At 40.5% G+C, this 12,366-nt stretch overlaps 3 protein-coding genes across 7 annotated transcripts; 1 reads left to right on the forward strand and 2 right to left on the reverse strand.

Moving 5' to 3' along the window:
• Nucleotides 1-2,102: 2,102 nt before the first annotated feature.
• On the reverse strand, nucleotides 2,103-6,165 carry LOC120947261 (multiple coagulation factor deficiency protein 2 homolog). Of its 4 annotated transcripts, none has more exons than XM_040362431.2 (4): nucleotides 5,785-6,164; nucleotides 5,497-5,711; nucleotides 5,281-5,429; nucleotides 2,103-2,381 (listed from the first exon to the last, which is right to left on the reverse strand). In XM_040362431.2, exons 1-4 carry the CDS (start codon nucleotides 5,881-5,883, stop codon nucleotides 2,191-2,193), a joined length of 654 nt encoding a protein of 217 aa, XP_040218365.2. In that variant the 5' UTR covers nucleotides 5,884-6,164; the 3' UTR covers nucleotides 2,103-2,190. The 4 variants fall into 4 exon arrangements, with proteins under 4 accessions (XP_040218365.2, XP_040218366.2, XP_040218364.2 ...); XM_040362432.2 differs by lacking the exon at nucleotides 2,103-2,381 and adding an exon at nucleotides 2,503-2,790 and having other exon boundaries at nucleotides 5,785-6,163; XM_040362430.2 differs by lacking the exon at nucleotides 2,103-2,381 and adding an exon at nucleotides 2,601-3,165.
• A 1,147-nt stretch (nucleotides 6,166-7,312) lies between these two features.
• On the forward strand, nucleotides 7,313-9,870 carry LOC120947259 (sodium-independent sulfate anion transporter-like). 2 transcript variants are annotated; one of them, XM_040362426.2, is made up of 4 exons: nucleotides 7,313-7,574; nucleotides 7,641-7,759; nucleotides 7,850-8,511; nucleotides 8,591-9,870. In XM_040362426.2, exons 2-4 carry the CDS (start codon nucleotides 7,675-7,677, stop codon nucleotides 9,713-9,715), a joined length of 1,872 nt encoding a protein of 623 aa, XP_040218360.1. In that variant the 5' UTR covers nucleotides 7,313-7,574; nucleotides 7,641-7,674; the 3' UTR covers nucleotides 9,716-9,870. The 2 variants fall into 2 exon arrangements, with proteins under 2 accessions (XP_040218360.1, XP_049463658.1); XM_049607701.1 differs by having other exon boundaries at nucleotides 7,313-7,759.
• A 27-nt stretch (nucleotides 9,871-9,897) lies between these two features.
• LOC120947260 (zinc finger protein 570-like) lies at nucleotides 9,898-11,630 on the reverse strand. Its single transcript, XM_040362428.2, has 2 exons — nucleotides 11,354-11,630; nucleotides 9,898-11,224 (listed from the first exon to the last, which is right to left on the reverse strand). Exons 1-2 carry the CDS (start codon nucleotides 11,434-11,436, stop codon nucleotides 10,033-10,035), a joined length of 1,275 nt encoding a protein of 424 aa, XP_040218362.1. The 5' UTR covers nucleotides 11,437-11,630; the 3' UTR covers nucleotides 9,898-10,032.
• Nucleotides 11,631-12,366: the final 736 nt, after the last annotated feature.

Consider the following 12,366-nt stretch of genomic DNA (forward strand, 5'->3'; position numbering starts at 1 on the left):
TACGGCCTAAAAAGACTTTACGGGCTGGGTCGTCCGTTTCCATGCGTACAACATGGCCAGCCCAACCGAGAGTGGTGAGCTTGGTACGCTGTACGACAGTGAAGTCGCCGTACGTCTCGTATAGCTCGTCATTATAGCGGCTCCTCGATTGTCCTTCCATACATACGAGGCCAAGTATCCTTCTGAGCATCTTTCTCACGAACGCGGCTAAGAGGGTTTCGTCAGAGTTGGACAGTGTCCATGTCTCAGAGGCGTATGTGAGTACCGGTACTATATAAGTACTATATAGTCCCAGCTTCGCCCGTCGCGAATGGTTCTTTGAGGTGAACTGATTTTTCAGGCTTTAGAAAGACCGGTTGTCTTCCAACATCCTTGCGCGCAACTCATCTTCCATGCTATTGACCTTTGACCCAAGATAGGTGATTTCTGGGACGACTTCAAAAGTGCTTTCACCTATCTGCATGTCACGCCCACGTAGGTTTGGATTTGATATTGGTAGCGCCGTTGCCACCATCAGTTTGGTATTTGGCTCGTTTATCTTCAATGCGAGGTTCTCGGCCGCCTGCTCGATCCCTTGGTAGGCTTCTGATACATAGGAGAGCCGCAGACCAATGATGTCTATATCATCAGCGTATGTCAGGGTGTGGGTTGACTTATAGAAGATGGTTCCCGTAGTCTCCACCCTCGAGTCGCGGATGGCCCTCTCTAGCGCCAGGTTGAATAGGAGACAGGCAAGCCCGTCTCCCTGGCGCAGACCCTTGGTGGTAGCAAAAAGTCCTGAGAGTTTTCCATCCACCCTCACTTGGCAAGTGACATAGGTCACAGTCATTCTAACTAGCCTTATCAGTTTGGCCGGGATTCCAAAAGTGCTCATAGCGTCATACAGTTTTACCCTGGCTATGCTATCATATGAGGCTTTGAAATCAATGAAGAAATGGTATTTGTTGTATCTTTATTCAGTCATGGTGAAGATCTGATCAGTGGTTGATTTTCAGTTTCGGAATCCTCTTTGATAGTTTCCGACTGTCTCTTCGATGTTCGTGACAAGACAATCCTGAAGGATCAGGGAGAATATTTTATAAGCGGTATTCAACACCGTAATACCCCTGTAGTTGTTGCAGTCCAACCTGTCTCCCTTCTTGTATATGGGGTAGATGATGCCGAGATTCCAATCACAAGGCATCGATTCACTATCCCACACCTAAGTAACAATTTGATGAATCTCGTTTTCTTGTCGTGCACCTCCATTCTTGACCAGTTCAGCTGCAATTCCGTCGGTTCCGGTGCCTTGTTATTTTAGCCGACGGATAGCCTTTCGTGTTTCTTCTATGCTAGGTGGCAGTAGCATGACACTATCTGCTAGTAGCACTTCTTTCTAGCTGTTTGTTAAACTGGTCGTTGAGTAGTTCATCAAAGTACTGAGCCCACCGCAAAAGGACCTCTGGCTGCTTACTAACCAGATATCTATCCTTGTTGCGACAGCAGGTTACCTTAGGTGTAACGTTGTTTCTATGACCTGCTATCGCTTGGTAAAACTTTCGTGTTGATACGCATCTCTGGTTTACTCTAGTTCCCGCATGTTTTGCTCTTCCCGTGCATGTTTCTTGGAGCAGTGAAATCGTTTCTCTTCGCGTCTGAGCCATGAGTATTCCTCTGCGCATACCCGCGTTCTATGCCGTTGTTGCATTGCTCGGTATGCATTAGGTTTATGCATTTATTTTTAATTTATATATTTTGTATATATTAAATATTTTTTATGCATTTATTTTATACGGTTGGAGTATATTTCTTGCACAGTTTATTATTTATGTTTTTAGTGCGATCCATCTCTTGCTCGTAGTTTCATATCTGTTTTCTGGTAGTAGAGACTCGTCTAAAGCGGCTTTGAATTCCTGTTGGACAGTAATGTTCCTTAGAGAGTCCGTGTTGAGACGTGGGTACATGTTTCCTCCGCCTCCATTAGCGTGGGGGCGGGCGATTCTACAACGTATCGCTAAGCCAACCAATTAGTTATCGGAATCGGAATTGGGTTCTCGACATGTTCTGGAACTTTTATCGTGATATAAATATGTATATTTACAAACATTGGAACAACTCAAAAATGATTGTTTCGGAATTTTATTTTATTTTTCACTGACCACAGCTCCACTATTTATACTGCCACATGAATGCAAATATTTGCTAATTTTGTTAAGAATTTTGTGCATTTTCGTGCTGTCGATATTCAGTATACGTTATAAATCCATCATGATCTTTGTCCATCATATCCATAATTGGATCAACCAAGGATTGTAGTGTAGCGTCGTCGTATGGTTGTGCATCATTGTGATTTTCGGGCGCTCCTTCTGAAGGCATTTCGCCGATGTGTTCATCTTTATTGTCTGCAATCAGTAAATCAGTCATTTAAGATATTCAAATCTTCGTGCATATATTTGTGCATTACGTAGGGCACAGATTCGGTAATTTATGTATTCTATAATTGAACTGAAATAAAATTCCCAATTGGTTAGGATGCATACTTTTATTAGTACAGTAAAATAAAAACACCATGAAAGGGAGTTACCGAAGAAAAAAAAAACATTAAAACAAAAAACAGGCTATGGTTGGAATGAAAGAAACAGTTCATGCATATTTAACGCCGGCTTGAGGACAGTACATACTCCGGCCAGTCAACAACACCATCATTGTTACGATCCATATTTTTCATTACTGCGTCTACAATTCCTGACAGTTGCTCATCGGTGTACGCAACCGGTTCGTGATCATGTTCGCCTTCGCCGTTGTCTTTCTCTGAACGAGGAAACAGTGTTGTTAGAACTTGGAAGTCTCTCGCTATACAAGTTGTGATGATCTTTTTATAGGACGACCACATAGGCGTAAGCACACAATGGTCCACAACCATTCGCAACAACTATGAACATATCTATTTATGTTAACAATTGCTTCTAGTTATTATTTATCTTGACGTTAAATTTTATCGTCCTTCAGGAAAATCATCGCGTCTATTTTCTTCTACACCCGACATTCGATATTCAGTGTAATCTATGAAACCGTCAGTATTCACATCCATCATCCGCAGTACCGAATCGACGATATCTTCCAACTGTTCGTCTGTATACTCTGGCCTAGGCGCTTGTTCTTCATGGTGTCCTGTTTTATCCTCAGCTGTAATTGCGGATAATGTAATGCCCAGCTAACCGAAACAATAAAGACCTTCATAACAATACAAATGCACATACTCGGACAAAAAAATGACGAATGGTTTCAGACACACTAATGATCGACACAGAATGATTGATATATTCTTGTTGTGGTTTTTCTTCAACCCTTCCATTTGATTTTTGATACCTTGTCACTTTGCAACAAATAATCTTAAGCGAAACAAACATGTACATTTACAACAACATATAAGCACACAACATTCGTTTTTAATGCAAATAAAAGTAAACGTTTTTGTGCGATCGTTGTGCGTTTGCATTATATCGCAGCCATTACGTTTTAGTGTCTCGTATTAATCCTTTTCTTTTTTTGTAGAATGAAAGTGCATTCAGTATATTTTTTACAGTCTTTGCATTAATGTATGAAACAAGAAATAAAACTCCGAGCTACGCCACTAAATTCTTAGCCTTGTCTTTTATACTAAGCGCTGCCAATTTTGAAAGGATTAATATTCGAAATATTGTAATACTAGAACAAACTTTGACGGAATGTCCTCTCGGAGTTAATACTGCCCTGTGTTTTATCAGTATGGATCAAGGATGTTTGAACTATTCGGCCCAGGAATGATTTGTTTCTTTATCAGATCAAACGAAATGTTTCTAACATTAGATTTTTTTTTTGCCCCGTAGGCCACCCTGCTTTTGAATGCAAGGAGGATTTATGCTTTTAAAAGCTCAGTTATTATTTTGCCAGTCTATCGCGGACGTCACTAAGCCAGTGATTTGAGCTGAGTTGCACTGAAAAAAAACTAAGGGTGTGGTTGCTGTTGTTGCTGGTCTTGTTGCTGCTGTGCTGCTTTGTGCTGAGCTCGAACAAACTCCGGATAGTCGATGAAACCATCTTGATTATGGTCGTCTGAGTTAAGAATAGGATCTATCAGCGCGGAGAGTTCATCGTTTGAGAAAATTTTTTCTTCGTGCTGCGGATGCCCACTGTTTTCTTGTGCCTTGCCTTGCTCTACATCATTTGGCACGAAGAGTAGAAGAGGAATGATAGGAGAATAGATGGTGTTGTTTAAAAAAAATACAACCAGTGTAACAATTGTGCGACCAATTCGTGCAAAGATTTATGTTTTTGTTTAACTGTTTTGCGTTTTGTTTCTGTACTACATGATTGTGTATGTTGTGTTAGTAAAAAAAAGTAAAAAGGGCCCAATGGCAAGTTAAAAAACAGCGAGAAAGGCACACACTAGCACCGTTGCTTATATTTGCCTAACATACACATTGTAAAAGGGATGTCAGCCAGCACCAAAAGTAAATCATTATAATACAATGCATTAGACCCCGAAAAACGAGATTAATTTGTTCCAGTCACTCAATTGTTATACAATATTCTTATAAAAAAAGTCACTTCACATAACATTGGTATGAGCAGCAGAATAATTGGTTCCACGGCCAAAACAATGCTAAAATAGCACACTTCAATACGACGCTTTTTCAACTGGCAGTCCCAACTAATCAACCGAGATTCTAGAGATGAAAACTCACGGCTTTATAAGCGTGTAGCATATTTAAAATATAACCATCTTTTTATTAATGGTATTTTTCCGCTTTTGTAATAAAATAATAAGTACCAATACTGCAAATATTGTTTCTCATTGTGAAAAACTGTGTTCGTTAAAAGGGGTATTTGTGAGGCATTTTTGTGAAAACCCTCCTTAAAAGAAATACTCGTTATGAAGGGTCCACCGCATACCTTTTGGAGGGCCGGTGATCGTCTAATAGAGACGTGTCGACTTCTTAAAAGCCATTCGAAACAACATCCCTCCTCAATACTAAACTAATCCGCTAGGAGAATTATAATTAGTTAAGGTGCATTTGGCTCCGTAGATCTTTCACCAAAGAAGAAAAATAGACATGCATTTGAATTTGAATCGATTGAAACTGACAGCTTAACTTAATGAATGCGTACATAGAAAACTCAAAGCAATGATAAAATTGAATAGCCAAAAACCGTGTGCATATTTTGCTAAAACATGATATTGATGGTAAATGAATAGCAGATAAATTGCGCACAAGCATAATTATAGCTTTAAAATGGTATGTCATAACAGTTGCTTACCGTGCCAATGAATGAGTGATTTTATGAGTTCACAACCATCCAACTTGTTGTTATTGTCCGAATCGTGCATTTTGAAGTAATGGAATTGTAGTTCTTGTTCGCTCATTTTGCTCGTATCGATTGGTACTTCCATATGTTCAGCAATGTGCCTGGAAGTGAACGCAGAGTTATATTTGTAGAGCATTAATTAACATAGCTTTCGGTTGAATATCATACTGTTTCTCCTGTTGTAAATTTCCAGTATGCAGCACTTGCTGTTGCCCATGTTCGCCATGGGGCTGCTGATGTTGCTGCTGTTGTTGAAATTGCTGTTGTTGATACTGGGGTTGCTGCTGTTGTTGGGGCGGTTGTTGTTGATATTGCGGCTGCTGATGTTGGGGAGCTTGTTGCTGATACTGCGGAGGGGGCGGCTGATATTGTTGTTGTTGTTGCTGGGAATTGTTGCCAATCGATTCGATTATATAGCTAAGTAGGAAATGAGTTAAAACACACTTGTTAACTTACATAATGGTTTGGATTAACTCCTGGTGCTACACGTTGACAAATAGCCAACGATGCAAGCTGCATCAATATGGCCAAGGTTATCAACACGCTATGCTTCATTATTGTTCCAACACGTCACGAAGCGGCACTTTCTACAGGTCCAGCACTTTGACAAACTTTCACTTTTATTCAACAGACGACGTTAGCGCATACGATAGAAACCGATTACGTAGGTAAGAACAATGAACAATGAAAGCTTTATCCAGTGAGAAGCGATGCGGTCTTACCAACGCTATGCGTGGAAGGTTAAAGGTCTGTTTCTAAGATCGCACGCATATACATTTTTGTCCACTGGATTGGAAAACACCACGTATTAACCGAACATTGACAACAAGAAGATTGTTTACGGGCTTGTTTGACAGCAAGGGCGGAAATTTTGACATTTTAATTCTGTACATGCGTATAACACCTGTTGCAAAACTTTACTTTGGGTAAAGCATACCTAAACCGGTGCACCGAATATAGGTGCTGATTGTTCAGAATTGATTTTTTCACAATGATTGGTTTAAAGATGTGTTATGAAACACCTGCAATTGTTAACAAAATGCATTTTAAAAGTGTTTGTAGAATAATAGACAAGCTTTATTCAACGCGAAAAGCATTAGAAAAATCAAATATTCGAACATTTCATTGAAATACATTTCCGTTATGATTTTTTTATACATGGTCATGAAAATTATGTTTTCGGCGAATTACAACTTAATATAGGAGTAGCGCGACGCTTCAATCAACACCGCGTAGGATGTTGCATTGCCGGAGGAGTTTCGATGCTTATCTGGGAACGTTCTTCGTAGTAGGGACTTGACTACACAGTAACGATGTAAAATGAGGATCATATTTCTGTATGAGCCCGAACAACGTTATCGTCTCATAAATTGTAACGCCAGGGACAATAAGCATGCAAACATGTTAATCATGTTTTGAATGTGTGTGGCTTCATTTATGCTAAAAACGAATTTATGTTTAGGCAAAATATGCCATGTTATTGAATGAAGAAGTCACTAAGTACAACACACACCCACACATACATCTACAGGTACTCCAATGCTATACGCATATTCCGTTTCACTCGCGAAATGAACAGAAACATCTTTATTTGTACAGCTGATATTTTGCCAGTACTGAGCAATACTGAGAAATTGCTATACTTAAGTTATATATTCCGGCAAATATGGATCAGTGTTCGGTTCCTCGTCTTTGTATCATCATTATGAAGAGTTTCATTGCAGCAGCAGTAATCGCACTTATATGTGCAATCGCCGTGTCGGGAACGACAGTTACATTACAATCCACGTGTAAATTATTTACTGCAGATGTCGTATCATCGATTACATGCAAAATGTATTGTGTGATTAAAGGCAAAACGGGAGGCTACTGCAACAGCGAAGGGCTATGCACATGCCGAGCAGAGGATCTACACTTTTTGCTAAAACCAATCATTAATAAAGATTGATTAAAAGCTGCTTACATCGGTCGTACCTTTTTCTTTACTTTTCTCAACGGGAATATCACGCACTACGATGCATGTGGGAAATCGCGTGAAAACTTATCGCTCGTTGTTCCATGACTTATTCAAGCTGAGCGATAAGAAACAAATTTGTTTTACTAAAGAGACAGTATCCGACAATTCAAACTGAAGCAACGTAGCTAATTGAATCGCTTATCGCTGTCTCCCATTTCCTGCTTTGTTTGCTGTTTTTGCTGGTGTCGAAGACGAACTGTTGTTACGATGTGGTGGAGCTATTTACATTGTAAGCAAAAGTCATACAACAAGCTACAATTTTGTCTGATAGTCCGATTGCCTGCTCGTTGTCAAGGAAACGTTTCCCTCTTTGGTGCATAGTGTTGAAGATGCAAGATATGTCAAAAGAGGCAGACAGTCAGGTCCAAACAGAAATGCCGCAAGTATCTCGATTGGTCGTGAATCAAAATGACGGTAACTATACTGTATAGATATTCACTTCATCAATTTAAATTGTATCTAATAATTTTTTGCATTTTGTTTCGGACTCCGACCATCAAACAGAGCGTTTTATCAGCTACGACTATCGAGAGTCACCGCCTAGAGAAATGGTGCAATGGTTTCGACGACGGGCAAGAATATTGTTTAACTATTCCATGGTTAAAAAATGTCTACCAGTTCTTTCTTGGTTACCAAAGTATCAATGCTCTTATGTGATGTACGATCTAATAGCAGGGATCACCGTAGCATTAACAGCTATACCTCAAAGCATTGCCTACGGAATTTTGGCCAACTTAAGTCCACAGTATGGGTTGTACTCCAACATATTGGGTTGCCTTGCATACGCTGTGTTCGGAAGTGTGAAGGACGTTACGATTGCTCCAACATCGCTTACTGCTATAATGGTCCAACATGTAGTGAAGGAACTGGAATATGGCACAGCATTGTTAACATTCCTGGCTGCTGTTGTAACCATCTCATTCGGCGCATTAAATCTAGGAGTTCTTGTTCGTTTCATATCCATACCAGTGGTTATGGGATTTACCTTCGCCGCTTGTTTGACTATCGGGAGTGCCCAAATACGATCTCTACTGGGCATTAAGACGCAAGGAAAAAGCAGTGATTTTGTAACATCATGGACAAATGTATTCGCGCATCTAGATGAAGTACGAATGGCAGATTGTATTCTTGGTTGCTGTTCGATTGTTGTTCTTTGTTCACTAAGGGTAAGTACAATATTTGTACGCGTTTGAAACGCAGCATGAAACAAATAAGTTCACACGTATGTATTATTCTTTCTTTTAGCTTACAAAAGACTTGGGTGAAGGCAGATGGCGAATTTTTTTCAAATATCTGGTATTGTTGCGAAATGCGTTGATCGTGGTGGCAGGAGCTACGCTTGCTTATTATCTTAAAACTGATATGGATGATTCTGTATTCAACTTAACTGGCCACGTGCCGGCTGGATTGCCGGTCTTTCAGATGCCTCCTTTCTCGTACACGAATATAAATGGTACTGAGTACAGCTTTGGGGACATGCTAAGCGTAATGCGAACATCCATCATAACGATTCCTCTGGTAACAACTCTTGAAATTGTGTCGGTCGGAAAAGCCTTTTCCAAAGGAAAAATTATTGACGCGACACAAGAAATGATTGCACTTGGAATGTCGAATTTAGTTGTCTCATTTTGTTCGCCATTGCCAGCAGCAGGTTCCTTTACGCGTTCGGCATTAAACAATAGTAGCGGCGTACGAACAACGATGAGCTGTGCGGTAACAGCGGTAGTGTTGACAATATCATTGGCATTATTCACCGATGCACTATACTACATTCCCAAGGCAACACTCGCGTCGGTCGTCATCTCAGCCATGCTATTTATGCCCGATTACGAAGAAATCGGTAACATTTGGCGTTCGAAGAAGATGGATCTGATTCCCTTTCTGGCAACCGCATTGGCTTGTTTGTTCTACGAGCTAGATTATGGTATTTTGGTAGGAATCGGATTAAATTGTTGCATTCTACTTTATCTGATGTCGACTCCCGGTCTATCAGGCGAAGAAATCCAACTTTCAGGACTTACCGTGCTATTGGTCAAAGTGGATCAATCGCTTGCCTTTTCTTCGGCAGAATGTTTGCGCGATTGGATACTGAAACGCATTGACCAGCGTGATCACATTGATGTAGTTGTGATTGATGGTCAAAATATTCATTTTGCTGACACTACCGTAGCGAAGAATTTCGTCAGTATTGAGGAGGATCTAAGGATACGACAGATTCGTCTTATGTTATGGCGATTCGATGCCAAAGTAGCATTTGTATTTCTGCGCATGCGAAAAGAATTATTTATTCCATTGCTGCGCGCCGATGTGCAACTGCAGGATGCCGTGGCTCGTTGGAAACATCTACACTATCAAATACCAACGGAGTGATGTGTTTAGTTGTTGCTTACCGTTTAACCAATACGGCGCAAATGAACGAACCGAAATTAGGAATGTTGAAATTTTACCAAAGCAAATCTGCGGAAAAGAGGCCTGGTACAGCAAGAATATTTGAAAAAAATATATACTATTTTTTTATTATTTTATTAATGGTGTTTATCAGCATATCCTCATTGAAAATGTGAAATATATTACCTTTATTATATTATTTGTCTAATTTTATCGAGACCTAGCAACCATCACTTATCTGCCATCATTTCGTGAACCAAATGACATTCTCACGATAACATTGAATATCTTAGATATGATTACTCTCGCAGAGGTAATTGCGTACCTAGCTGTTGTGAAACGTTGTCGTGCTGTATATGGTTAGCATGCTGATGGTGCTGCAGAGTTAAGTCATGTTGATGCAAAGTTGGTTGTTGCGGCAGTGGATGATGCTGTTGCTGTTGCTGAAAATGATGAAGTTGTGCGTGGTGCTGCAAAGAGCTTAGATTAAGGTTGTGTGCATTGTGACTTGGCTGATGTCGTCGATAGTCTTGCAATCGGGAAAAGACACGCGGGCAAAATTCACATTTGATTGTTTTTGGTTCCTCTACTGGTATATTTCGAGGTGTAATAGTAATTGGTGGTGGAGGTTTGCGAATTTGCTGATGTTTTAACATATGTCGTTTCCATTGTATATGCTGTGAGAAGCAATCGTTACAGATTTCACACACATACGGCTTTTCGCCGGTGTGCGTTCGTATATGATACCGCAGATGATGACTGTATTTAAATGACTTAGGGCAGTATGGACACTGACGATCACGCACTTCTTCGTGGACTGCCTTCATGTGCCTTGCAAGTGATCGTTTTTCGCGAAACTGAGCCAAGCATTCAATGCACTGGTATGGTCGTTCATCCGCATGTTCGCCTAAATGGATCATCCAAGTCTCACGGTCAGGAAAAAGTTTGCTACAGACCATGCAACGGTGATCCTTACCCCCACTGGTAGCCTCTAATTCGGTTTTCAACAAATGTGGCGTAGACGTCGAGTCGGTACTGCTGTGAAATTCTCCCATTAGCTCTCCAATTCCATTCAAACTAGTTATAGCTTCTGCAATAATACTGCTCTCCGTAAGACAATCATCATTTGCGTAGTCTTCACTAGCTCCTAGGCCGGTGCAGCTTCCTCCGCCAGGGGGGATAAAATGTACACCATCTTCTTCCGTCATTTCTACTTTCACTGTAATCTGCTCCAGCAGACCGCGCTTGGTACGAATGATTTCGTCACAATGTTTACTTCGTTGTTGAAACTGATGAATCTCATCTAATATCGACAGGCACGCAAAACATAGTCCGGCTGGATAGTCGTCCCGCACACTAATATGTATACCGGCGCAGGTCCGTATCTTTTCGGTCATTTCACGTATCAGTCCCCCGTTCTGTGGGAAGAGCGGATGAACATTGGTTTCGGAGAAACACAATCGACAGTAGGTCTCTGGGTTATCGTTGGGCCTGTAACAATCGAGAAAAGCAAGAACATTAACATGCAAACATGCAAATATCACCTACATATCCGGTATATAAATGTGATTATAATGCGGAGGAGCGGTCAGAACAGCACCATTCGTCAGTTTTCCTTACACGTCTTCCCGAAGTTCGGATTCGGAACTGTTTTTTGTTTGCGTTGTCTGCTCCATATTGCACTTTTCGATATTGCTGAACATTGCCAATTACTGGCAAACCTACAACGTTTAATCTTTATACTGCCAGCAACGGGATACCGAAGAGGTTTTTTTCTTCGAGAACCTTGGATTTATGGGATAAAGATCCGATAAGAAACTATCTATTTACAAATTGCATTTTAAGTAGCGATAATTTGTTTACATGTCATTCGGAGACAACAGAACGAAAAAAGATAAAACGAGTAAAACAATCTGTCAAGGAAAAAGTTGACATTTTTGACAGCTTGTCATTAACAGAATTTTCTGTTTAACAACAACTAGGGCGGCGCTCTGGCACCAATCGAACACGACAGCCAACATGAAAAATCAAGCGAAATCTTCAATGCGGAACCATACAACAGTACAGGGGAAATGAGAAAGCTCTCCTCCAAGCGAGGAAGCTCCACTGCTTGGATATCCCACCAACAGATGGCGACACCAGCCTTTTGCTATTTTAAGAATGCATGAGTCGTTTGCCGTCTGTAAAACGAAGTCTTTCTATATTCCGTTTAGTTATAGAGCTTGAGTCGTTTAGAATCCATTTAGTGGTCGTTTAGTGGATTAGTGGATAAAACCCTGTTTACACATGTCAATGGCCAGTAGCGAACCCATCGAACTCCTTTCAAAATTATATGGAGTTGAGGGTACGATGGGTTCGATGGAAGAGTCTTCCATCACTTGCGGGTATCCAGTAGCTCAGTTTTGAAAGGTTCGAGAGGGCTAATGTAAGCACACGGTAAATGTTACGTTCGGGTACAATGTCTAGTCATACGTGTTGTAGGATAAATCAAAGTATCAAACGAAGCTAAATAAGCGCTACTGAAAAAAATAAAATAAAAACATTTTAAAAATGCTTTTTTTAAAAGCCGGAGGACATTGTCCGTACTCGCTAGTGTAACTTCAATTTTCTCTAGCGCACCTGGACCCGGTCTA

Source organism: Anopheles coluzzii, chromosome 2 (genome assembly GCF_943734685.1).
Source record: "Anopheles coluzzii chromosome 2, AcolN3, whole genome shotgun sequence".
In the NCBI taxonomy this organism is placed as follows: domain Eukaryota; kingdom Metazoa; phylum Arthropoda; class Insecta; order Diptera; family Culicidae; genus Anopheles; species Anopheles coluzzii.

Bases quoted from the DNA above. Each gene is read 5' to 3' on its own strand.
- LOC120947260 (XM_040362428.2), bottom strand. From the start codon at position 11,436: ATGTTCAGCAATATCGAAAAGTGCAATATGGAGCAGACAACGCAAACA. The intron at 11,225-11,353 runs GTAAGGAAAACT...CGATTGTTACAG, and splicing joins TCCGAACTTCGGGAAGACGT to GCCCAACGATAACCCAGAGA.
- LOC120947259 (XM_049607701.1), top strand. From the start codon at position 7,675: ATGCAAGATATGTCAAAAGAGGCAGACAGTCAGGTCCAAACAGAAATG. The intron at 7,760-7,849 runs GTAACTATACTG...ACCATCAAACAG, and splicing joins GGTCGTGAATCAAAATGACG to AGCGTTTTATCAGCTACGAC. The intron at 8,512-8,590 runs GTAAGTACAATA...TCTTTCTTTTAG, and splicing joins TTGTTCTTTGTTCACTAAGG to CTTACAAAAGACTTGGGTGA.
- LOC120947261 (XM_040362429.2), bottom strand. From the start codon at position 5,883: ATGAAGCATAGCGTGTTGATAACCTTGGCCATATTGATGCAGCTTGCA. The intron at 5,712-5,784 runs GTAAGTTAACAA...AACAATTCCCAG, and splicing joins GAGTTAATCCAAACCATTAT to CAACAACAACAACAATATCA. The intron at 5,430-5,496 runs GTATGATATTCA...GTTCACTTCCAG, and splicing joins AATTTACAACAGGAGAAACA to GCACATTGCTGAACATATGG.